The sequence below is a fragment of the Numida meleagris genome, chromosome 26 (assembly GCF_002078875.1).
Source record: "Numida meleagris isolate 19003 breed g44 Domestic line chromosome 26, NumMel1.0, whole genome shotgun sequence".
Classification (NCBI taxonomy): domain Eukaryota; kingdom Metazoa; phylum Chordata; class Aves; order Galliformes; family Numididae; genus Numida; species Numida meleagris.
The window spans coordinates 583,333-607,615 of record NC_034434.1 but is presented as its reverse complement, the minus strand read 5'-3'; the positions used below and the strand labels follow the sequence as shown (position 1 = coordinate 607,615).

The window sequence follows — 24,283 nt, the reverse complement described above, 5'->3', positions numbered from 1 at the left end:
AAGGGAAGGGAAGGGAAGGGAAGGGAAGGGAAGGGAAGGGAAGGGAAGGGAAGGGAAGGGAAAAGATTCCCTCTTTCAAACAAGGAAAGGATTTTGGAGGTTACTGAGTGTCACACTGCTTTCTGACATGATCCTTTGGGTTGCACACGTGGGCACGTGAAAGCCAGAAGAATGCCAAGCTGATATTTGAGAGCTGCTTATGCAACTGTCATTGTGCCAGTGGCGTGCAATCCCAGTCACGCACTGCCTTCTGCTTCACTGAATGCAAGCGGGGGGAAAAACAGCCCTATGGGGCAGTGCACAGCCTGGAACGTGGCATCTCCTGGCTGCAAGATAAAAAATGTTGGCTTAGCACCACGCTTTTCCTAACAGAGCTGGAGGGGCAGCAGGGCAGCGGTGCAGGGTGCTCAGTGCTGCTGCCATGGCAGAGCATCGTCTCTAACAGCAGCAGAGCTGGGGTGCCTGCTGCTCCGCTCATCTCTGACAAATATGGACATATTTAAACACAATCTGGAGCAGAAAAACACCCCCAGATGTTGCTGGCTATTGGGTGACCGGACACCTGATAGCTGCAGGACCCACTGTTCCCTCTTCTCTAGGGACTGACATTTACGCGCGCAAACACTGAGGGGCTTCTCGGAACGGCTCACGCTCTCCCCGCTGTGTTTATTAACGAGCTCTCACACCTTGTGCTCCGCTGATGATGCTGCTCTTGGAAACCAGAGCCAAAGCAGGGGCAGGCCAGACCCACGGCTTGGGGACACAAAGTGCTGTTGGTGCCCTATGGGGAGTAAAAGCCCTCCCGCAGTTGTCCATCGGTGCACTGGGACCTCTGCTCTTCCCCTTCTTCTCTTCCTCCTCTGCTTCCTCTTCCTTCCCTCTGCTTAATCCAAGGATATCTCTGATTCCTACCAAGCAAAAGCAGAGAGCAGCTGATTGACTGTCAGCTTTGTCTCATTCGTATCAGGCAAGAGCAGAAGGCTCAGGGATCACTGTGATCACCAGATCCCATAGCTTTGTCCAACCGAGGTGAGAAACCTCCCAGAGCTCTGCCATTGAGTTTTGCAGTGGGCAGAGTGGAGCCAAGCAAGCACTGCCTTGTGACAGCTCTTCTGACAGCATCCATCCAGCCCTAACCCCGCTAAACAGGAAACCACCCCACCTGCTTTAAGCCTGAAGTCCCCTGCACTGCCCTGGCAGCCCTGGCAGCTGTGGGCCAGAAAAGCCAGGCAGGAAAATCAGGTGGATTTTCTACTTGAGTGGGAAATTCCCCCGTGTAAGCGCAGAACGGATTTGGGATGGCTCTTCCAACGAAGATAAAACCCCTGGTTGCAATAAACAGCAGAAGAACATGAAGAAAAAGTTCAGCATTAATTTTATCCCCAGGCAAACATCCTCCCCAACCTTTCCATCTCTGTATAAATGACTACAATTAGGTAGCACCATGGCGAACGCATCTGCATTTATGCACGGAGGAGATATGGAGAGGTGGCTGCGATCGTGAACACCCCCATCCATTTTAAACAGACCCCCGACTATATAAGGGGTGTCTCAGGTGTTACCATCACCTGGATGAAAGGAGGAAACACTCAAGCACCACCCGAGCAACTCTCCAGGCAGGAATGGCTCCAGGTACTTTGCTTTATTTCAGTTTTAAAGGACGTGCCAATGCTGCTGCATGCTTTGGGTGACGGGATACGACGGCAGGGTGGTGCTGCGGTGGGCTGTACACACACGGTGCCAGCTCTGAATTAAAACCTGGCAACTTACAGATCAATGGCAGAGGATGTCCTTCCCTACAGCGCGACTTTAAACCATGAACTGGCTCAGGTAACCCTTAGCCTAACCTTGACACGGGGCAGGAATGAGCTGGAGAATGCAAAGACGAGGGCAAACCAGAGCTGTAATGGTTATTACTACCATATAGGTTGCCATGGATATTAAAATGATCCAAGGCTTAAACCAGGGATCAGGATGATGTCTAACGCACTCGCCCAAGTGCTGCAGGCTCCAGGTCATTCCTCCACTGAAGGTAACCTCCACTGAGATTATCTTTTCTAAGTGGACGCTCGTGTGAGCTGGATGCCAAGGGTTAATTAACCTTCAGGCCTGACAGTGACCTCCAGATCCTACAGGTGTGTCCCAGAGAGTCGCAGCACAACCACTTCTTGTCCCAGTGAAGGCACACGGTGCCTGGCAGCAGCACGGTGAGAACCGAGGCTCAGCTGCGCTGCTCCCAGTCCCTCACCTGGTGCTCGCCGTCCGGTTTGCTCACGCACCAAGGAGCAGATCATGCTCTACGCAGGAAGGCAAAACCCGCTGAAAAACATGAGCACGTTAGGGAAAAACAAAGGGACGGGCTCTAGTTTTCATGGAGCAACAGTGATTCTTCATCCAGAAAAACACTGGGAGCAGTACCAGCCTCGAGGGCACGCCTAGTGAAAGGGGATGGGGTTTTGCGGAGGGCTACGCACACAGGTGGACGCAACCCTGATCCCCGGGTGCCACCAAAGGGCAGATAACCTCAGATTTCCTCTCCGCTCTGCTGCAGGCTCGTGGTTTTCTCCTCTCCTCATTGCTGTGGTCACGCTGGGATTGCAGCGGCCGCAGGAAACTGCTGCCACCTTCCCGGCCATGCCCCTCTCCAACCTGTTTGCCAACGCTGTGCTGAGGGCTCAGCACCTCCACCTCCTGGCTGCCGAGACATACAAAGAGTTCGTAAGTGTTGGCCATCTCGTTAGCTTGATGTTTCCAGGACCGTGCCATGGCTTCCCACCCAGCACAAATTCCCACAGGCAGAGACTTTTCAGCTGTCAGTGTCTCCTGAGGAGGAGAAAGGGTCTGAATGGGATAGGACAGGTGATGCCCTACCAGCCTGGACCCTAGGTCCTCCTCACAGCTCTCTGCCTCCACCTCTGATCCTCCCCCCCAGAGGAGTCATCTACTCCTGCCCATGTGTTTTGTGCTCACCCTCTGCCTCAGTGAGAGCAGATCTGCAGGTCCGGTAGGTGTTGTGCCAACACATGGACTCCGCTTTCCCACCTGCCAGTCCTGCACGGAGATGCACATCATGTCCCACGTTTCCTTCTTGCAAAGAGCAACCTGCCAGGAAAGAGTGAGGAAAGAGTCCGTGCTCTTCTCCTAGCACACGACCTGAGTGTACCTGGGATGTGTCCACAGGAACGCACCTACATTCCGGAGGACCAGAGGTACACCAACAAAAACTCCCAGGCTGCATTTTGTTACTCAGAAACCATCCCAGCTCCCACGGGGAAGGATGACGCCCAGCAGAAGTCAGTAAGTTGTCTCCCACGGGGAAACACAGCACTGTTTTATGGAACAGAGGGTTTCTGTGAGGTATCACTGCTGAGAAGGACAGATGCCTTCTTACCTTTCACACCCTGCATGCAGAAGGACATGGGCTGCAGCCTCTGGGCTGCTTCAGAGAGAGCAGGACATGCAGCAACACTACAGAGCACCTCACCTGCACAGCTCTGAAATCCTTTTGTCATTTCAGGATATGGAGCTTCTTCGGTTTTCACTGGTTCTCATCCAGTCCTGGCTGACCCCCGTGCAATACCTAAGCAAGGTGTTCACAAACAATTTGGTTTTTGGCACCTCAGACAGAGTGTTTGAGAAACTAAAGGACCTGGAAGAAGGGATCCAAGCCCTGATGAGGGTAAGTCTGCACACTGATGGAAGCCTGTACTCTGATATTTCTCTCTGACACGACATTTAGATTAATGCAGAGCCCAGACAAGAAGAAGCTGTAGAGTGTTCTCCTTCAGAAAGGCCACTCTTAGTGCATTGGCACAGGCTGCCCATGGAGGTTGGGGTGTCACTGTCCCTGGAGGTGTTCCAGGAGCGTGGAGATGTGGCACTGAGGGATGTGGTCAGTGGGCATGGTGGGGGTAAGCTTGGCTTGGGCATCTTGGAGGTCTTTCCAACCGTAATAACTCTACGATTAACTTTTTGCTTTGTTGTTTTGAATGACATTGCTTATTGTCAGAATCCTTTCTTAGATGTGCTCAGCATCACTGCAGCTAGAGACCCACATCTGTGCCACATGAGTCTGGACAACTGTTTACATCTTATAGACCCTAAATAACTAGAAAAGCCAGGCCCTGAGGGCAAACAGACCCTCTGTCTTGACACTTTTGTTCAGAACAGTTGTGATGCCTCATCCCTGGAGATTCCATGGTCATGGATGGGGCCCTGGGCAGCCTGAGCTGGTGGGGGGCACACAGTCCACAGCAGGGGGTGAGACTGGGGGGGCTTTAAGGTCATTTCTAACCCAACCATGCTGTGATCCCACAGTTCTATGATCTTTGAGGTCCCTTCCAACCCAACCATGCTGTGATCCCATGGTTCTATGATCCCTGAGGTCCCTTCCAACCCAGCCATGCTGTGATCCCATGGTTCTATGATCTTTGAGGTCCCTTCCAACCCAACCATGCTGTGATCCCACGGTTCTATGATCTTTGAGGTCCCTTCCAACCCAACCATGCCGTGATTCTGACCCTTCAGCTGCAGCTCTATGTGCAGCACCACTTCCAGATTTCGCTGTCCATCCCTATGAGTGTGGGTGCCGAGAACCGACACGCAGATCATCCTCATCCCTTCCACCGCTGTTCACTTACCCCAACCAGTTCTGAGCAACGCGAGGTGAGCAGTGGGTGCAGATCACAGCCCCAGGATGCCCGGGGCTGAGTTTGAGCTTTGTTCACTGGAAAAGCAGGAGCGAAGACAGCGTCACTTTGCCAGCAGCCCCTCACGTAGCCACGGCCCTACGCTCAGCCACAGCCCTCTCGTCCCGCAGGAGCTGGAGGACCGCAGCCCGCGGGGCCCGCAGCTCCTCAGACCCACCTACGACAAGTTCGACATCCACCTGCGCAACGAGGACGCCGTGCTGAAGAACTACGGCCTGCTGTCCTGCTTCAAGAAGGACCTGCACAAGGTGGAGACCTACCTGAAGGTGATGAAGTGCCGGCGCTTCGGGGAGAGCAACTGCACCATCTGAGGCCCAGCGCCGTGGCTGAGGGCCCGCCCCGTCCCCCGTCACCAAAAACACGAGGAATAAAGCCCACACCGCTGAGCACTGCCTGCTGCCTGCTTGCTGGGGATACAGGGCGGGTTCGGGGCGGGCTCGGGGCCGGGCAAAGAGGAGGGAGGAGGCGGGGTCCCGGGCATGGCGGAGGTGCTGGAGTTCCGGGTGCCTGCGGGGAGCGCGCAGACATTGCTGGTCTGGGGGCTGGAGCCGGCGCCGGGCCTGGAGGTGGGGATGGGGATGGGGATGGGGATGGGGACTGTGGTCGGGGCCTGGGGCTGGGGTTGGGGCCTGGGGATGTGAGTTGGGACCTGGGGTTGCGGTCGTGGCCGAAGCCTGAGATTGCGACCTGGACCTGGGAATGGGGTTGGGGTTGAGGTTGGGATTGGGCCTGGGGATGGGGTTAGGGCCAGGGATGGGGATGGGGTCGGGACCTGGGGAAGGGCCTGGGGACGAGAGCTGTATTTGGGGAGCAGGGCTCCTCTTGGGGCTGAGGAGCAGGGCCCAGAGCCCTGGTGCTGAAGGGTGAGGCTGGGAGCTGCACGTCCCTCTCCCCCCAAGAGATAAGGCCCCAGATCCCCCGTGTGCACTGACCAATTCTCCCATCGCATTCCATGTGTGTTAATGTAATTTTTACCCTCACCCCCCTTCTCATTGCCTTGTATTGTTTTGTTTTGATCCTATTTTAACTTCCTTGAGGCAGTCTGGGCAATCCTGAGGGAGGGGAGGGAGATTTCTGCCCCTCTGGTCTGCAAAGCAAAGCTGCTGAGAGAGCATCCAAGTGTCAGAGAGCCCCAATAAAATCCTGCCAGCCTGCATGCAAAGCGTGTAACAAAGCTGCAACAAAGCAGTGTGCAAGAGGGCAGAGGGGTAGGAGCTGGTCAGCCCCTGGGGTACCTGTGGATGTTCGATTAAAATGCACTTTTTTTCTCTCGGTTTGTTTGTTGTTTGTGTTTTTGGTTTTGGTTTTTGTTTTTTTTTTTTTCCCAAAGCATTCCCTGTTTTCAGTGTTTTCAAAATTTGGGTTGCTCTACTCGGTGCGAGTGCACAGCAATGCCGCTGTGGCAGGGCCTGGCTGCTACGCTGTCATCAAGTTCTACTCAGCTGCAGATGCCAGCAGAGCCCAGCGCATGTGCAATGGGCAAAGGCTGTTTCAGAACTCTCCACTGAAGGTAAGGAGGATGGCCACGCTGTGCCACCTGCAGCACGCAGCACCGGGACCTTCAGCAGTAGGGTAGAAGTGCTGGGTGTATCTGTTGATCTGAGTCATGCTCCCCGTGCTAACCAGCTTGCTTCTTTCCTAAACAGGTTTGTGTTTGCACCAAGCAGAAGGGATTTCAGCAGCAAGTCCTTGCTCTTAGCAGCAACAAGTGCCAGGAATTGGCCAACCACTACCTTGGCTTTAACGGCTGGTCCAGCCGCATCGTCACAGTAAGGGGCCCTTGATAGTCTTAGAATTGTAGAATCATTAAGGTCGGAAAAGACCACTGAGATCATCAACCCATCACCACCATGCCCACTCATGGAACCATTAAGGTTGGAAGAGACCACTGAGATAAAGTCCAGCCATCAACTCATCACCACCATGCCCACTAAACCATGTCCCTCAGTGCCACATTCATGTCCCTCATCCATCATCCTTCCCCTCGTTCTCCCGTATTCCATATTCCCATATTCCCCTCATTCATCCCATATTCTGGAATCGAGCAGTTGGTGGAATGAACAGAATTGTCTTCCAATCAGCAAATAATGGGGACAGCTACAGGAACAGCGATTTGGGGTTATTTTGAAAGCCTGAGGAAAAAGGATTGCTGTGGGCAAGGGCATTGGCTGGGCTTCTGTTTGTGCAAATGAAGGCAGTGAGTTTTCATGCAGTGACTAAAGCAGTGCCACAGCTTGTTGTTGTGTGCTGAGTGCCTGAGGTGACTGAGACTATGAGACATTTCTAAAATAGGGTCAAAACAGCCAGCATCCCTGCTTTGCCTCCACCACGTGCTGCCACGCTGTGCAGAGAAGGTCTGTGCCACATTGTGACCACTTGGTCACAACATCCCCTTCCTCTTTAATCTCATGTAATTACTTGTGGCCTTCCCAACAGCTGCAGAATGTGTCTGGCTTTGATGATGAGAATGAGGAACTGGGAAAGAACCGATCCGTGCGGTACCTGTGTGCTGTGGAAGTAACGCTGCCCAACCACGGGGTGCGCACCCGGGGAGTTGGGCTCGGCAAGGCAGACATCGAAAACAGTGAAGGTAAATTTTGGCTGCTTGATTTTGTTTCCCAACACCATGCAGCCGGTGTGGTTCATCTGCAGAATGTCATCTTAGTTAACGTGCTGTTTCACTGCTGTAGATCCTCTGGAGTTTGTCACAGCCACAAGAAGAGTTCAGAAGCTCGCAGTCGGCAAAGCTTTGTCTAATGCCTTCCAGAAGATACTCCTTGTGGTTTTAGGTAAGGCCTGGTTTTGGGTTCAGCACTGGGGTCTTTAGGCTGACAGTATAACTCGCAATAGTTGATGTGAGTTCTGGGGATCAGAGTGGTCCGGGGCGTCTCAGACACAAAAGTGATGCAACACTGAGGAGTGCTTTCACCATCCGAGCTCTGTGAGTGAAAGGAACACCTGGGTATTCTTTACAACAAAGAAGACATTGAAACTGTTTCGAAAAACACAGATGCTGGAAGTTTGAACCCTGGCTTTGTGCTGAAGAGTTCACTGGCACTGTACACGTGCATGCTGAGTAGGGCTGTGAAGAAGTTTGCATTTCAGGATGACATGAACGGAGCTGCAGCACTTTGCACGTTCCCGACCCAGCTCCAGGTGCTCAGTGGTCACTGCCCCTCTGTTGTCTTCAGCGCTGTGTCTTTGGGGTTACTATTTCCTTTGAGCTTTTAATTAAAGAAACTGGCTCTGTGCCTATCCAGGAACTGCTAGAGATGTTTTCTCTGGATTTCACTTCTCCTGTTTTCTGAGCTTTCAGATGACACTGAATGATGTGATAACTGAGTACTTTAGCCTTTAACACATTCAACTTCAGAAGAGACCCTCATGTGATGAGGTCAGTGCCACCATCCTCACTTCACAAAGGACTTTCATACTAGGCACCATCTCGTGCTGTGGTACTGATACAGCAAACCATCTGAGCAGGAACTTTGTTAAATTCAGCAGGATTTAATTAACCTGCCAGCTTCCTCCCCAGGATTCTTTAAGGCATTCCTTAGAAGGGTGGGTCTCTGCACTCAGATGTTTTGCACTGCTTTTTGCCTTCTGGTCCATCATGTGTACAGAGCCCAGTAATTAACATGTTCCATATCCTCATTTTCAGTTTCCACTCCATTTAGTCTGAACCTTTTGGTTTTCTGCAGAGAAGACAGAGAAAGAAGCAGCATTACACAATGCAGTAACTACCACTCTTTTCTCTGTACCTCATAATTAACATGGCAAACCTCTGTCCTTCCTCGGCTCTTGAATCGCAGCAGTAATGAAGTAGAGTTGCCCCATGTGGAGCTGAGGGTAGGTTTAGTGTCACTACATGCAGTAACCATGTCTCTGTCTGCGTGTTCTGTTTCAGAGAGCGGTAAAGTGGCTGTGGAGTACAACCACAGCCCAGAGGAGCCCACAGACTCCTTAACAGAAGAGGAACTGGAGGGGCTTGTTCAGGTAACAGCAGCTGATGTTCAGCTTTGACACCGTATCTGTGAAAGTGGAAATCCCAGTAAAGTTACAGTAGGTTGCATTGAATGATTTTTTAATAAGTTCTTCAGTAAAACTCCCCATCTAGAAACGCACTTCATAAACTTATCCCAACCCCAGGGAATGACTGCTAAAAGCTTTGGTGAAATCCCTGCAGGTAATTGTGAGATCTGTTAGCGTGCACCCAACAAAGACACCCAGGTACAGTGCATTTTTTTTGCCATCCGCACTGAGATGGATTCTAAATGCCAGCTTTTCACACAGCCTGTCCTCAGCAGGTTCTCAGCTCGAAAACTCTGTGGTCTTTTGAAAGCAAGCATTGCTCTCACGTGATGCGTCAGCAACACACAGCGCAGTGTCCAATTCCTCCTGCAGTTTGCATGAAGGAAGTGTCTGATGAACCTTGTGACACATTCCTCTGTTTGATGACACTGAGTCACCTATTGTCTGGAGGAATGATTTTCCTTTCTCACTGAAGTGTAACTGAAACAGGAGGTGTTTTTGTGTCTGAAACAACCGATGTCCGCCCGATTTGTTTTATCCATTGAGATGAAATTTACGCTTGGATTTCTCTTCCCAGATCACTGAATTGCCTTTGGAACAGTTTGACCTCGAAGAAGAAGTTTTGTCTGACCTGACTCTGGATGACGAGCTCCCTGTGTGGGAGATGCCGTCTAATTAGTGCAGGTCTGTCTTCAGATCACTTCCAAAAGTTTGATTAGGAATGAAAGTCTAAAGCTGTGCAATGACATCTACCTCATATCCAACGTTTTATTTTTCTCCAAATACAGAAGAACAGTGAAAGAAATGGGCAACAAACCTACAGTTACTAAAATTAAGTTCAAAAATGTATGCTGTTTCTGTAGAGAAAGTGTTTTCCTGTCAGCCTATCCAGGTCAGCTATATATGGAAGCCAGCTTACCTACGTGGTTATTATTTAGACGGCATAACAGATGTGCGTAGCACTTAGAAAAAAATAAAATGAACAACCAAGGGTGTGCAGTTTGGGTTAGCTCTGATCTGCAGGAGAAAGCCAGAGGCAGGGAAAGATGTTGTACCAGCAGGAGTAGCTGTGGTACCTAAAAGTAACACTTCTCTAGGTGAAATTTCTCTTAGAGAGATAAACCTCAGCCCTGTGTTGATGTATTGAACAGTTGGGACATCATTATGATGTAAAGCAAAGATTCTTTTTAACTTAGAACACATTTTTCATTAAATTTAGTAAACTTTTTTTTTGGTAACTCGGTTTGTGTGCTATGTGAGTCTTTGGGGCAGTGAATTCAGTGGGAATGTCCATCCCCCTCCCCAGATCCCAAGAGCTCGTGGCAGGGAGGGGTGGGAATGCTCATTTCATAACAAACCCCTGCTCGGATTTTTTGCCTCCTGCCCTTGGCAAAGAAGAAAAATCGGAGAGCTCAAGGAAGAACCTGAGAGTCTGGAGCACTAAGGGTGAAAGGAAAGGAGTGTGGCACATTCAATTTAACAAAAGGCAGCTACAAATCACCAAGCTTCCTCCTTCTTATTGTTCACGTTGGAAATACTTGTGCTGACATGAAATTAAAGCCTATGTTCCTGTTGGCACATTTAATAATCGATCTAAGCAGCAGCCCAATGGAAGGGTTCCATCCCAGCACAGGCATCCCATGGCTGTGGGTCTGCCTTCACCTCAAGGATACTATATACACAATGAGAGCATTCTTAATGTGCTTTTTTTGAAGGGCAGCACCACCCACAGCAGGATAGAACCACCCAAATGATCCAAAGCCACCCCTGGGAACCATGAGGTGCGGTGAGGCCTACCCTGGCCTACACCAGCCCAAGGCCTACACATGCCCAAGGCCTACACAGACCCAAGGCCTATACTTGCCTATACACACCTGAGGCCTACACACACTGAGGCCTACACATATCCAAGGGCTACACACGCCTGAGTCCTACACACACCTGAGGCCTACACCCACCTGAGGCCTACGAACACCCGAGGCCTACACACACCCGAGGCCTACACACACCCGAGGCCTACATACTCCTGAGGCCTGTGCAGGCCCGAGTCCTGCAGTCTGGTTGCCTGGCGACCATAGTAGCAACACCATGTGTCTACCCCGACCCCCCCACCCATTCCTCTTCTTCCTGGTGCTCCTGCTGGTGACAGCTGTGTCCCCAGGGCAGCCTGTAGCCCTCTGCCCAGCTTCCTGCTACTGTCACCGGTGGTTGCTGGACTGCAGCCGAGCCTCCATGGACACAGTGCCATGGGCCACTCGCCACTGGGCCCTGTCTGTGCTGTGAGTAACTTGCAAGGGAACAGAGTTTTATGTTCCATGCCTCACCTTGGAGGACCTCCATTTTCCAAGGAAGCAGTGGGATGGAATGGGAAAGAGGAATTTATGTATGGTGTTATTAAAAGATTGACTGAAATCCTTGTGCTAATGATAGAAGCAGCTCTGACATGGGGCACAGTGCAATAAGATAAGAGGTGGTGGTGGCCTCAAGTTGTGCCAGGGGAAGGTCAGTTTGGATGTGAGGAAATGTTTCTTCTTGGAAAGAGTGGTGATGCATCAGCACAGACTGCCCAGGGGGTGGGGAGTCACCGTCCATAGAGGGGCTCATGGAAAGAGCAGGCGTGGCACTGAGCGATGTGGTTTAGTGGCAATATTGGTGGTAGGAAGATGATCTTAGAAGTTTTTTCTGACCTTAGTGATTCTATGATTTGCAAGTAGTCTTTCTGCAGACTGCTTTATGCAGACCTTTTAGCAATCACAGTGATGTGACACTCATTTGTTTGCAGAAATTTCACTGGCAACTCTATTTCTTCCATTGAAAAAGAAGCATGGAGGGAATACCCGTGGGCTGAGCACTTGTAAGTATTCATTTTAAATGTCAGGAGTTCAGATATTTTCAATCCAGACACTCTGTTTATCCGAGCTGAGGATATAAGGAACACAAGCACCCACACAAAGCATTTCTGTGTGAATTCAGAGCTGAGCTGCTCAGCAAGGAGGGATGAGAAGCCCCCTGACATCCTGGAGTGGTCGAAATGCTGTGAGCTATGGGGAAGGCTCGTGGTGTCAGTCCTACAGGGCCATCCATGTGCCTAATTAATCAGCAGTGAGGCTACAGTTGGCTTCAGCAGCTCAGGAGAGAGTGCCTGCTCCTCCTGGTGTAGCAGTAAACGACTGTTTGTCTCGTTGCAGAGTTCTCAAGGACAATGATTTGAGGGCAGTGAAGAGGGATTCGCTGGAGGGTTTGCTGCTGCTGAAGCACCTGTATGTACGGACTCATTCTGTTCCCCTCCCCACGCAAGTTTATTCCCCCCTTGTTTCAGCAAAACACGGTGCCACACTCCTGGAATAGTGACCAGTGGGAGGATCCACATGGGGCTGTGGTGCAACTTTAATTTCTCCAAACCTCCCAAAGATGAGGAGTCTGCTGCCCTTTCCCATCGGGTGACTCACAGACAATCCCACCCCAGCTGTGGCCTCCCATGACCAGGAGATTGCCTCTAGCTTTATCTGAGGACTGTTTAGGTGTGGCAGTCACCAAAACAAGGCGAAACCCATACATACATGCCTTGCTTCTGCTAAGGTTTGGATGGAAAATTACTGCAGTGAAGACAGAGCCCCATAGTGCTGATCGCTCTTGGGACAGGCTCTCGGCTTGCTTGGTATATTCCTGAAATTCCCCTGGCTGCCTGTGTCCCTTCCTGTGCCCAGAGCCCGCATCACCTGAACCTTACAGAGAGGTTGCATCTCTGGGGCACATCCAGAGGGGCACAGGGTTGGTTGTGGTCCATGCAAGTGCTTCCTCAGCTGCTAAAGAATCTGTTACAGGGGAAAATCGAGCCCTGGAACAGTTCTGGTGGGATCAGAGCTGGAAAAAAGCACTGAGATGACAGCCACCTCCAAGCACGAGGGTTATTGCAGGTTACACACCACCGGTATCAGATATAAACACTATGTGAAATTAGAGCCATGAAACACATATGCTGTCAAAGCAAGGGAAAGTAAACACAGCGGTGCAAATGTAACCAACATTTCGTGTTCTAATTTTAACAGGGATTTATCCAGCAATAAAATCCTGTCGATTGAGGAACATGCTTTTGAGCCACTTCCTTTCTTGCAGCTTCTGTGAGTCGTAAAAATTTATTTTTGCTGAAATCTGTTTGCATTTATAACCCTTTATATGCACTAGGAAATGTTCTTTATTTTTGGAACAATGTCAGTTTCTTCTGCTAAATACGAGCTGGGCTAAAGGGGTCGGTGCGGATGGCTGCGACCCACAGCAGGATGAGATCAGTGTGGTTGTCCAAATGCAGCCATGGTTTTCTTGAAGGCTCCCTATACCCTGGAACAGAAATAGATGAAGCACATGTGCAGTTCATTTCCTCTCCTTGGCAGGTTGAAAGAATGAGAGAGCGGCAGTTTCCTCCCCGCTCTGCCTTGGATTTGCATATTTCCTACAGATCAGTGCTGCTCCGCGCCAGCTTCCTGTAGGACACACCAGATCCGTTTCTTTCTCCCCAGAAACCTCAGTGGAAATCTCATGGCACAGATCCGGAAGGACACTTTCCAGGCATGGCATGGGATGCAATTTCTACAGAAAGTGTAAGTGTCGTGAGCTCTGAAGGCGGATGGGAACGGGACCCCACGGTGGCGCTGGGGAGAGCACTTTGTATATCTGCATTTAAAAACAAAGGTGCTCAAAATCAACCACAAATGGACATTTTGTTCCTTTGGTGGCTAAGGAAACACGGTGTAATCCGTGGCCAGGAAGCCCTTCCAAGGATAGGATCACAATTTCCTTCTGGGCCCAAAGGGAGTCAGGGCGTTTTGCCCACGAAAGCTTCATTGACATAAAGAAAAGAGCACTTTTCCAGAAGAAATGCTTCTTCTCTTTTAGCTGGAGATGATCAGGACCTGCTGCATTCTGTGGATCTCTCCATCGGTGCCTTCAGTCCAGGCCCTTCCTTGCACACGAGCCAATTCTTTATCTTCAGGCTGAAATTTCCTACGTTTGTTCCCCACTTTAAAGGAAACTCTTTGAGGAGGCTGGAGTCAAAACAGTTCGGCTGAATCCACATCTGCCATCCATGATGAGGCTGGATCCCCATCCTTACCCCGCTCACAGGGGGCACAAGAGCCTGGAAAGGGGATTTTGGTGTAGCTCAGCACCAGGTCCAACACACACAGCTGTCTGATATTGGAACGTGAAGTCTGGCGTAGAGGAGAAGCTGATCGCAGAAACGCTTGGTGGTGACCTAGTGGAAATTCACTTTGATTTGTTGTTGTTTTTCAGGATCCTAAGCCACAACCCCCTGTCTGTGATCGAGGACGCATCGTTCTTTCAGCTGCCGGCCGTCAGCTATCTGTGAGCATCGACTCGTTTTGAGCGGGTTAATCCATAACTCTGTCTCTCCTGAGGTAGGGAATCACTTCTCCCACCAAAGCAAAGGACAGTGGCTGGGCTGTCCCCAGACCCAGCTGCAAAGCAACCAAAGATCTGGGACACAAATGGTGGGGGGTGGGGGGGGGTTGGAAAACCCCTTCCACTTCAGCCCCCATGATTGGGAGCAACTGAAAGCACTGAGGTTATGAACAACTTCTGTCTAATTAGCAGAAGTGGATCCCCCTGGGAGCAACACAAGGACCTGGGCTCATTCCTATAACGTGGATTCCAAATTCCATGTGCTTTCCCAAACCCTCACAGTGACCTGGGAGCGACACGAGTGTCCCGGCTGACGGTGCTCACGCTCCTCCTGACCACGGCGCGCTTGGAGATGCTGTGAGTACGCAGGGGCCCGGCTGCCAGCAGAATGCAGTGCTAAGATAAGGGTTCTGCTTGGGAAACAACACAGCTCGCCCCCAAATCAGAATGCCCCCACCCCATAGGCTGAAGGTTCTGCATTTCCTACTGAGGACCCCCAAAGTTGCCTGCTAGGAGTCAGAATTTCACTGGTTCAGTTGTTCAAAGGGAAGCTTTATGTCAAGGTGGTGGTATAGGCTGGACAGCGGGGCCTGCTGCTGCTTCAGATTGCATGCTGGGTTGGGTTCTGCTTTCAAAGGCGAAACGAGAGCATGAAACCTTGCTGAGAAACCTGGAGCACACCTTTGTCCACGGGGACCCGTGGGTGGGGGGGGAGGTTCAATCCAAGGCACAGAGATTTGCTACATGCAGCCTGAGCTGATGCACCTGGAGAAACGGAGCTTTCCTCTCCCTTCTCTTTAGCAAACTGCCCCGAGTTGCAGCCTGCTGCCTCTGCCAGGAGGGCCACGCCGCGCTGTGCAGGAGCGTCGGGCTCCACGGCGAGGAGCTGTGTGCCAGCACCACGCAGTGCGGTAGGTGTCCTGCCGGGGGGGGCTTCCTCCATCCCACCCGATTGCCCCCAGCTCTGAGCGTGGCCCTGTGCTGCGTGAGCTCCCCCCTGGACGGTCCCATGGGCACCAAGCGTGGGTTCGCAGCACAGCTCCGGGAGCTCCGTACGTGCAAAGCCTTTAATTGCCCCCAGGTGGCTCTGGTGAGAGCTGGGGGGTCTGAACGTGCTCCCTGAGCCACAGGCACAAAATCCCCCCTTCCAAACTGTGCTTGGAAAAAAAACAAGGGCTGAAAACGCACGATTGTGCCAATCTGCTGCGTCAAGCGCTATCTCGAGGAGAAGTGGCTCGCAGGGCTGAGCAAACACAGCAGCGTCCAACCCACACAGAGCACTCAGCCAAGGGAATGGTGTGAGTTCCCGAGCGGGGGGAGGCACATTCTGCTCACAAACCCACACATGTTCCCCCAAAACCTTCCCAGTGTCACCATAACATGGCTTGCCACAGCCCTACCCATAGAGCGATGCTCCCGAGGCGCCCGGTCACTCATCTGCCAGCGGGATGAGGACGAGCAAACCTCATTGCATAGCCAGGGCAGGCAGGCTGCTTCATCCCCACCCCAAGACCCTCACGTGTCCCATTTCCTATCACTTAAGCAGCACAAAGGCCTCAATACCTTTGTAACCTGTAATTCCCGACCGTGTTGCCCTGCCCCCAGCACGATGCCACTGCAAAGCACCGCTGGAGGTGTGGGTGTCTTTGCAGCCTCAGTGCAGGGCTGCCCACTGCAGGCTCGGTGCGTTCCCTCTGCATCTGTGCTCTCTTGGATGCTGCATCGCCCCGCTCTCCCCCAATGCCCTCTCCTGGTGTTGCAGCTCACGTAGAACCTCCAGCAGAGACGCAAGCAGAACTGAGGAGAGCGGCGCGGTGCGGCACGGTGCTACACCTCAAGGCCACGAATTCTTCGCTTGGAGACCGAGAAACCGTAACACTTGCGGTTCTCCCGAGCCCTCACCGCGCTGATGGTGACCTCAGGAACTCCAATGACCACATCTCTGGAACGAGCTCCCGTTCCCCTCAGCTCCCAGCCAGGCAGGAGCTGCATGGTGCTCAGCTCATGGGCCAGGCGAGGGAGCACGGGGGGAGAAAACTGCATTTCCCAGTGACAGAGCAGAAGGAGCAGCATGGGGGTAGAGGTGCGGAAAGCACCACTTCACAGCTGCCATGGCCTGCTGCGCACCAGGCCCTGGAGCCAAAGGAGGGAGCCCACGTCCCCGGTGCACCAAGCAGCGTGGGCAGCACGGAGGATGAGGACACGGTGACAGAAGGAGAGCGCTTTGAAACCGAAGTGAAGCACCGCCTGCGCCCGCTGGTCCCCAACGGAGCCCTGCGGGGCTTCATCGCCCGCGTGGCACGTGCCATGAGGAAGGACTGCCGCCTGCTGCAGCTGCAGCCCTCCTGCACGAAGCTGCTGGCGCAGACTGGGCAGCTGCTGGGGCGGCTGGGCGGGCAGCGAGCCCCACAACCTGCGGCGCAGTGCCTGCTGCGGGGGAACGGCTCCATGGGCACAGCAGGCAGGAACCGGACCACGAAGGTAAGGCAGAGCCAACGGGATCCCGTGGGGGATGGCAGCGGGGACGGCCTCTCCGTCTCCCTGATTTTTTTCTCTCTTTTTGTCCCAGGGGACGGCAGCGCACAGCTCCAGCAGGAGGGTCCTCCTGGCGGTGTCGGTGTCTCTCATCATCACCACCTACATCACGGCGATCTGTCTCATCGAGGTGGGCACGGCGCTCCTCCCAGCCAAGCGTGGGGGCCGGAGTGCACGTCTGTCTGCCCCATGGCATCTGTGGGCACCGTGGGGGATGCGGGGCTGATGTCCCAGACTGTGCAGCTCAGTTGGCCACATCCCATCCAGAGCTGTGCTTTACAGCTTTCGTTCCCCAGCTCCGTTGGAGCTGTCATCACAGCCTCTCCCAGCCCCACATCACCCCAGCCCCACATCACTCCGGCCCCCAAAATGACCCTGTCCTCACACCACCCCAGCCCCACAGCCCCCCCTTCCATGCTCTCCTCTTACACTGCCCCAGCGCTGATTGCAGCAGCTCCCGTGCTCCCCAAGGCAGAGCGCAGCGCGTGCCCACGTGCCAGCCTCGTTTTGCAGCACGTGAGCAGCAAATCCTGATGTTGGGACTCCTCTCTCCTCTCCTCAATGACCAGGTCTGCTGCCCAAAACCTGCAGCCGCCTCCCAGCCCCAGAGCACCAGCAAGTCACGGTGGAGACGGTAATTAATTCATTACCCCCTGTGCCCCAAACTGACCCGGCGCACCAGCCCCATGCCCATGTTCTGGGGCACTTTATTAGGGACAGCCGAACCCCCCTCCATCCTGCATGGAGAGGCTGCCTCCACTTTTTATCCTTTTTCTCCCCTTTTTCTCAGGTTCTTTAGGAAGCTGCTGCCGCGCCGATGGTGCAAGAACAGCGGGGCGCAGGTGATGCCAACGTGCTGGGCCCCACAGCTGCACCCACAGCCGCACCCACACTGACACGTCCCCTTCCCCACTGCTTCCCAGGGGTCACGCTTTGCAGAGCGCACGAAGGACGAGCCGCAGTGGCTCCGAGACCTCTACCAGCCCCTGGACGACTTGCAGAGGAACTCCATCTGCCAGCTGTACCGAGAGCCCGAGGAGGAGGAGATGAGCACGGCCGAGCCGATGTAAGAGGGGACGGTGGCCATGTCTGTCACCCAGCCATGTCTGTCACCCAGCACCGCCGTGAGCGGCCGCGCTCCATCCTCGTGCCGCCCCTCGTCCCCGCAGGATGGACACAGCCCCCAAGGAACAGCACAGCCCCGAGCCCTCTGCCCCGTAACGCCCAGGAGCTGCAGGAGGATGGAGCAGTGAGCCCTGGTACCGCTCCGGGAGCAGCGCTGGGCCCAGCGGTGCCCATTGCCCCAGCATGGGCTGCTCCCCTGTTCTTTGGGAGGGATGGCCCCGCTCCGGGCGCTGCTGGGTTTCCTATTAAAGGTTGTAGGGTGTCCTGCACCGTGTCCGTGCAGGTGTGTGGGCTGGGGGTGTGCGTGTGTGTGTGTGTAAGGGGGGGGGGTGTGTGCATCACTTCTGCACGTGTGGGCGTGCATGTGAGTGCAGGGCTGTGCTTGGTGTGCGCAGCTCTGGGGGGCGTGGCTGCGTGCAGATCCACGGGGGTGTGTGCGCATGGGTGGGTGGGTGTGTGCACACACGTGGGGATGTGTGTGGGTCTGTGTGTGCACACATCTGTGGGTCTGTGCGGGGGGGGGATGTGTGTGGGTCTGTGTGCGCACGTATGAGGATGTACGTGGGCCTGTGTGTGTGCACGTAGGGACACATATGTGGACCTGCGTGTGCTCACGTATGGGGATGTGCGTGAACACACGGGTAGGTGTGTGGGTGCGTGCACGCGCAGCTCCGCGTGCCCGCGCGTGACGCCCCGCCCCCGCTCCCCCACGTGCACCGCGCCCAACCACGCGCGCTCCCCGCGCGCCCGGCAGCTCACGGCCCCGCCCCCATCCCGCGCGGGGGGCGTGGCCTCCCGCTAGTCCCCGCCCCCCTCTGCGTGATGACGTCACGAGGAGGCCGGACGCGCAGCCGCCACTTCCGGGTTTCCCGGCCGGGGCGCGCAGGCGGTGAGCGGCAGCGGGGGGGGGGGGCCGCGCGGGGGGGCCGGGAGCTGGGGGCTGCGTGCCGGCCATCCCCGCACCTCAGCACCGCGGCCTGCTGGCGGACGGCCCGGCAGGAGGAGGGCCCCGGGGCCGTGCGCTCCCCAGTGGGGCTCCGTAGGCCTCGTGCCCCGTGGGCCCTGCGCCTGCAGTGGGGTTCACGTAGGCCCCGTGGACCCTGTGCCCGCAGTGAGGCTGGTACAGGCCCCGTGCCCCATAGGCCCTGTGCCCGCGGCGGGGCTGACAAAGGCCCTATGGACCGTATGCCCACAGTGGGGCTGATGTAGGCTTCGTGCCCCATAGGCCCTGTGCCCGCAGTGGGGTTGATATAGGCCCTATGCACCCGTTGCTCACCGTGGGGCTGATGCAGGCCTCGTGCCCCATGGGCTGTGTGCCCCTGGTGAGGTTGATGCAGGCCTTGTGCCCCACAGGCCCTGTTCCCCCCGGTGGGGCCGGCGTTGTTGCAGGCTGCAGCGTGCCCCATTCTCTGGTTGTGGTGAATTCTGCTCTTCCTGCCCCTCTGGCACGGGGCGTGCTGGGAGCTGGGCAGCCATGAGAAGCTCCGCTCCGCGCTCTCGGTGCTGCCCTCCCCAGCAGCAATCCCTGATCCAAAGAACCATCGCTGCCCTTGTTCTGTGACGGTGACACAGCCCCGAGAAACGCGGCCCTGCGACCAAAGGCTCAGCCTCAGCGTGTAGCATCCTGCAGTTATAGGGCAGAACTCGGGCAGCGGGGAGGTGACGCTCCCGCAGCAGTTTGGCCTCAGTGCGTCACTCAGTGTCACTGCCACTGCTGGGGAGCAGGACGGTGTTGGGAAGGAGATGGGATCGGAGCTGAGGTCCCACAGCTGCGAGCTAGGGCTGTCTGGGGGATGTGTGGGGCCTTTGGGGCGGGCTGAGAGCTCTCCTCCAGGCACAGCAGAGCACAGCAGAGCTCCCATCCACTCCGGGCATTGGGTGAGCAGCACCGTGCTCGTGGCTGGAAAATGAGTCATTCCCCGTGCAGCCCTGACTCACCGGCACCTCACCGCTGTTGTTTTCCACTCACAAAGCGCTGGTGGCCGGGCGTTGTTTGCAACTCATCGGGACAGCGCGGAGCTCCAGGACGGAGCGGGCGTCCCGACCCAGAGAGCTGCTGTGAGCACACAGCTCTGCTTCCTCGCTGGGTGACCGCACGCGCTCGCTTTCTGTTTTATTTCTCACTCTGTCGCCTCACTCGAGCTGTTTCACTCTGCATCGCCCTCCGGGTGGGGACTGCGGGGAAGCAGCGCGGTGCCTCAGCTGTGAGTTCACACCTCCACCCTCATCCTGTGCACGGGAAGGCACAAGCCGCGGTGCCTTCCCGCGGTGCCGCGTCCCTGGGGGGGGAGCAGCAGCCCCGTGTCTGGTGGCTGAGCTCGCAGCGCCGCAGCGAACAGGTCGGGCTGGTTGCGCTGCTGGGAGCGCCGAGCTGAGCTCCGTCCTACGCCACCCGGCAGCTCTGCAAAGCCGTGGTTGTCACCGCTCCCTGGGGACAGCAGGGTGGTCAACGCCGGGCGCCGCTGTCACCTCATGAGAAGGGCGGCGTGGGGCTGGGGGTTCCTGCATCACCGTGCTCCCTCCGGTCGGTGTTGCAACCCCAGAGGGGAAATCTCGTGATGAGCGGTGGTGAAAACAGTTTCTTTTTCTGTAAGATCGGCTGTTGAACTCTGACTGTGGTGGGGTTGGTCGTCACAGAGCTGCACGGGGCTGTTCAGTCCGGGGTTTGGGGTTCTTGCTTGAGATTTGGGGTTCTTGCTTGGGATTTGGGGTTCTTGCTTGAGATTTGGGATGCTCAGGGTTTGGGCCACCCTTTGCTGCATGAGCTGATGGGACAGAAGTGCCCATGTGTGCCAAAACACCGCTGGGGGCTCTGCCCTCTGCTTCCACGGCAAAGCCACTGCAAGCAGTCCCGCGTCAGGGGGACGCGATTCCTGCCTGAGCTCTGTGGCTCTTTGCGGTGCCTCGTGGCAGTGGCTGCAGCTGGAGCTGCCCTTGGGACCCCGAGGCAGCCGAGTGGGGATGGAGCTGAGCTGGGATGGAGCCGTGCTGGGGTGCAGCCGTGCTCCTTTGCTCCCACACCTCCCAGCTCCGCAGGGCGCAGTCCGGGCGCTTTGTGGGGTTTCTGTGCCGCCAGGAGTGGGGCGGTGCTGGAGCATCCCCCCCCTGGGTACAGCAGCTGCAGACTACACAGGGAGCCCCAGACCGCCCTCCATCGCACTGACCTCCTGTGTGCCCCACAGGTGACATGTGACCGCGGGCGGGAGCAGCAGCTGAGATGCATTCGAGCCACGCCAATGACCCCAAGGAAGTCATCCAGGTGAGCCGTGCTCCCCAGCCCTCCGGCACACACGTTACCCCCAGGCGCTGGTGGGACGTGGCGATGCTCTCGGGTGATGTTTACACCCCCCCAGCTGCACCATGGGGCGCACAAACCCTCACTCCCCCCGCAGCGGAGCGGTCTGTGCACGGCACGCAGCGTTGTCTGCACTCTGTCGTCGCGTTAGCCCGCAGGTGCTGGCAGATTGGGGGCAGCTGGGGAGCACGGGGCTGCGCAGCGGGGTTAGGGCACGTGGCCTTCAGCTGCGGCCGCTGCAAACCTCGCTGAGGTGCTGGCGGATATTCCGGGCTGAGAATTTGGTGCATGAAAACATTCAGCTGAGAAAGGCAGCGCTTTGCTGTCTGTAGGAGTGCTGCGCGCTCTAAAACCCCAGGAACCCGGGGAGCCCCAAAACATGAGCTCAGGGAAGAGTGTTTGGCATCAGTGACTCGTTTACAAAAGCCAGGTGGACTCTGATGCCAAGAGAGAGAGTCCCCAGCTCGCCTGGGTTGGCTGTAGTGCTTGCTGGCAGCGTTTGCAGGGCGCGTGGATCAGGCAGGAGCTGCACAGCACCTCTGGATGAGCTTGGCAGCTTGGGAGCCACAATGCTTGCAGCAATCTGCATCCTGGTTGCTTGTAGCTCCATGTCCCCATGGCTTGCAGCTCGGCATCGTGGTTGCTTGCAGCCCAGCATCCCCCTAGCTTGCAGCCTGCTGTCCCCATTGCTAGCAGCCCGGCATCCCAGTTGCTTGCAGCCCAGCATCCCGGTTGCTTGCAGCTCGGCTTCCCAGTGGCTCGCATCCTTGCTGCTTGCAGCCCGTTGTCCCCATTGCTGCCCTTTGTCCTGACGCTACGATCTAACCCTGCACCTCCCGCGCTGCAGCTGATCAAGAAGCAGCTGGTGAGCTCCATCAAGGCGCTGCAGAAGCAGTACGTGTCCTCGGATGCCGTGGTGACCAGCGACGATGGGAACGCCAACGCCCTGTGCAGCGCGCTGGAGGCCGTCTTCGTGCACGGGCTGAAGGCGAAGCACATCAGGACGGAGGCGGGGGGCAAGGGGAGGAAAGCAGGCGGCCGGCTGCCGCTCCCCCAGCCCGTCTTCTGGGCCCTGCTGAAGAGCATCACGCACCGGTGCGTTCCCACGCTCGTTTTTGTGCCCTCTGAGGGGGCTGGCACTGCACTGGGGGCTGGCAGGGAGGTGGCCGGGGAAGGGTCGTGGCCACTCATGCTCTGCGCCCTTCAGCTCAAGCTGTGCCATCTCAGAGCGTGCTGGGACCTGAAAGCTGTGCGTAGGAGAGCACGGCGCTGCCCGGGGCACCTGCTGGTGTCGTCCCCCCCCCGAATGACATCCCATGCACAGAGGGTTCTGAGATCCCCCCCCCCAGCCCCATCGGCCGCTCCTGGGTGATGAAAGAGTGGATATGACGAGTGTGCTTCTGCTCACTGTGCGGGGTGGCTTTGTGCCCTCTGCAGGTGCTTGCCCTCTGCCCCTCAAAGACAAAATCCTGGTCTGTTCTTCCTGGCGGCGAGCTGGGGGCCGGCAGGATGGGGGAGCACGGCATCGCCACCAGATTTGGGGACAAAACAGCTGAAATGAGGGCGGTGAGGCTGCTTGGAGAGCTTCACACGGCGCTCCTGCGTCGCCTTTTGCCTTGCTGCGGCGCTCGGACACGTGGTGGACACCCGTGGGTGACACCAATGGGTTTTCCCCTCCTCTCCCACCCAAATGGAAGCAGGGGAGATGCCTCCAGCCACAAGGGCAGTGCCCAGGGGTGGCTGAACCCGATATATTTGGTGTAGAGGGAATTCAGGAGCTGATGTTTCCCCATAGGAAACCACGACCGATCTGCACCCACCTCCCCGCCTCCCGTAGCGCAGCGCTTTGGGGGCACATCCCTCACACCCCACTCTCTTTTCTCTCTCCCCTCCCCCAGGAACATCGTCTCGGAGCTGGAACAACTCATTTTCATCACCACGGACGTGGGCCGCTGCCGGGCCTGGCTGAGGCTGGCTCTGAACGATGGCTTGGTGGAGTGCTACCTGAAGCTGCTGCTGCGCGAGCGCGCCCGCCTGACCGAGTTCTACCAACCCATGGCGCTGCTCCTGGACGCCGAGGAGTGCGAGTTCCTCCTGAGCTACCTGCAGGGCTTGTCGTCCCTGACCTTCCAGCTGTCCTACAAGTCGGCGGTGCTCAACGAGTGGACCGTCACCCCGCTGTCCCTGTCGGGGCTGTGCCCTGCTTCCGAGCTGCTGGAGCCCCCGACGTCCGAACCTCAGAGAAAAGCATCGCTGGGTTCCATCTCCCAATCTTCAGGCTCCGACGAGATCGAAATCCAGCCCTCCGCGCTGCCCATCGGCAAAGCGGGCGACAAACCCAAGCGGACGTCGTCCTCGCTGAGCCTGAACACCACGGGTTCTTCGCAGCTGTCCTCCAGCCTGGGCTCCGACAGCGTGCAGCCTCCCTGCGCCCGCAGCCCCGAGCGCGGCGACGAGCCGCTGTCCTGCGACTCCGACCTGGGCACGGCCACGGCCGAGGACCTGGACAGATCGCTGCAAGAGTGAGTCCCCCTCCTCACCTCTCCTTGTCTCCCTGTAGGCTCTCTCTGTTTAACAGGTTTTCCTCTTGGAAGCAGCCTGAAAGGTAAAAAGAAGCAGCGTTACCGTTTCTTTAAGCGTTTTTTTGGCCAGAGCTCAGCCCGGGCTCATTAGGAGCTTTGGAGCACTTGAAGCTGACGCTGCTGATTGCTCAGCTGTTTCCCATGGCTTAGAGCTCCGCTCTTCCCCGTCGCTCGCAGCGCTGTCACCTGCTCGTGGCGTTGGGCAGGGATGATAATCCTGGCACAGAACCCGTGACTCTGTTCTCAGCCTGACCCTGGTTTAGTGTGAGCAGGCAGTGCTGAGCTGGGGCTGTGGGAACGCCTGCTGACAGCTACCAAGGACACGGATGTTTGGCAGCAGCTCTGCTGGGCTCCGTTAGCTAATTAAAATCCCCTCACATCATTAGGAAGGGCTTCCTTTGCGAGGTCTTTGCCCGGAGGGTGCACACCCCGCGTTCTGCTTGGTTTGCCTCCAGCACAGCGATGCTCACTGCCGCTTCTCTCCCAAGGGTGCTCCACGAGTTCAGGAAAGCTGAGCCAAGCTTCAGTGCTCCAGCGGAGCAGCTCGTCCCGGCCGTGCTGGGCTGCTCCCCACCGCCCCCCCAGGA

At 56.0% G+C, this 24,283-nt stretch overlaps 4 protein-coding genes across 6 annotated transcripts in view; all 4 read left to right on the top strand.

The window, feature by feature from the left end:
* LOC110388393 (somatotropin) lies at positions 1,975-5,114 on the top strand. Its single transcript, XM_021377608.1, has 5 exons — positions 1,975-2,032; positions 2,552-2,718; positions 3,181-3,297; positions 3,518-3,679; positions 4,820-5,114. The coding sequence occupies exons 1-5, from the start codon at positions 1,975-1,977 to the stop codon at positions 5,018-5,020; spliced, it is 705 nt and encodes a 234-aa protein (XP_021233283.1). The 3' UTR covers positions 5,021-5,114.
* RDM1 (RAD52 motif containing 1) lies at positions 5,129-9,969 on the top strand. The gene is made up of 7 exons (XM_021377675.1): positions 5,129-5,275; positions 6,040-6,219; positions 6,356-6,478; positions 7,146-7,299; positions 7,400-7,498; positions 8,617-8,705; positions 9,319-9,969. The coding sequence occupies exons 1-7, from the start codon at positions 5,189-5,191 to the stop codon at positions 9,418-9,420; spliced, it is 834 nt and encodes a 277-aa protein (XP_021233350.1). The 5' UTR covers positions 5,129-5,188; the 3' UTR covers positions 9,421-9,969.
* Positions 10,813-18,520, top strand: LOC110388437 (leucine-rich repeat-containing protein 37A-like). 3 transcript variants are annotated; one of them, XM_021377670.1, is made up of 14 exons: positions 10,813-11,020; positions 11,524-11,595; positions 11,930-12,001; positions 12,791-12,862; positions 13,259-13,339; positions 14,031-14,102; positions 14,442-14,516; positions 14,961-15,070; positions 15,922-16,640; positions 16,729-16,824; positions 17,264-17,328; positions 17,485-17,536; positions 17,618-17,760; positions 17,864-18,520. In XM_021377670.1, exons 1-14 carry the CDS (start codon positions 10,830-10,832, stop codon positions 17,913-17,915), a joined length of 1,872 nt encoding a protein of 623 aa, XP_021233345.1. In that variant the 5' UTR covers positions 10,813-10,829; the 3' UTR covers positions 17,916-18,520. The 3 variants fall into 3 exon arrangements, with proteins under 3 accessions (XP_021233345.1, XP_021233346.1, XP_021233348.1); XM_021377673.1 differs by having other exon boundaries at positions 10,890-11,020; positions 11,930-12,005; XM_021377671.1 differs by lacking the exon at positions 11,930-12,001.
* The window catches only part of PLEKHM1 (pleckstrin homology and RUN domain containing M1), a 12,548-nt gene continuing 8,159 nt past the window's right edge, over positions 19,895-24,283 (top strand). The window contains exons 1-5 of the mRNA XM_021377778.1: positions 19,895-20,023; positions 21,002-21,078; positions 21,962-22,209; positions 23,013-23,636; positions 24,185-24,281. Coding sequence (XP_021233453.1) covers positions 21,037-21,078; positions 21,962-22,209; positions 23,013-23,636; positions 24,185-24,281 — 1,011 coding nt within the window. The 5' untranslated portion in view covers positions 19,895-20,023; positions 21,002-21,036. The remainder of the gene's footprint in view (positions 20,024-21,001; positions 21,079-21,961; positions 22,210-23,012; positions 23,637-24,184; positions 24,282-24,283) is intronic.

Bases quoted from the DNA above. Each gene is read 5' to 3' on its own strand.
- LOC110388437 (XM_021377670.1), top strand. From the start codon at position 10,830: ATGTGTCTACCCCGACCCCCCCACCCATTCCTCTTCTTCCTGGTGCTC. The intron at 11,021-11,523 runs GTGAGTAACTTG...ATTTGTTTGCAG, and splicing joins CACTGGGCCCTGTCTGTGCT to AAATTTCACTGGCAACTCTA. The intron at 14,103-14,441 runs GTGAGCATCGAC...AAACCCTCACAG, and splicing joins CTGCCGGCCGTCAGCTATCT to TGACCTGGGAGCGACACGAG.
- LOC110388393 (XM_021377608.1), top strand. From the start codon at position 1,975: ATGATGTCTAACGCACTCGCCCAAGTGCTGCAGGCTCCAGGTCATTCC. The intron at 2,719-3,180 runs GTAAGTGTTGGC...ATGTGTCCACAG, and splicing joins CCGAGACATACAAAGAGTTC to GAACGCACCTACATTCCGGA. The intron at 3,680-4,819 runs GTAAGTCTGCAC...CTCGTCCCGCAG, and splicing joins GGATCCAAGCCCTGATGAGG to GAGCTGGAGGACCGCAGCCC.
- RDM1 (XM_021377675.1), top strand. From the start codon at position 5,189: ATGGCGGAGGTGCTGGAGTTCCGGGTGCCTGCGGGGAGCGCGCAGACA. The intron at 5,276-6,039 runs GTGGGGATGGGG...TTTTTCCCAAAG, and splicing joins AGCCGGCGCCGGGCCTGGAG to CATTCCCTGTTTTCAGTGTT. The intron at 8,706-9,318 runs GTAACAGCAGCT...TTCTCTTCCCAG, and splicing joins AACTGGAGGGGCTTGTTCAG to ATCACTGAATTGCCTTTGGA.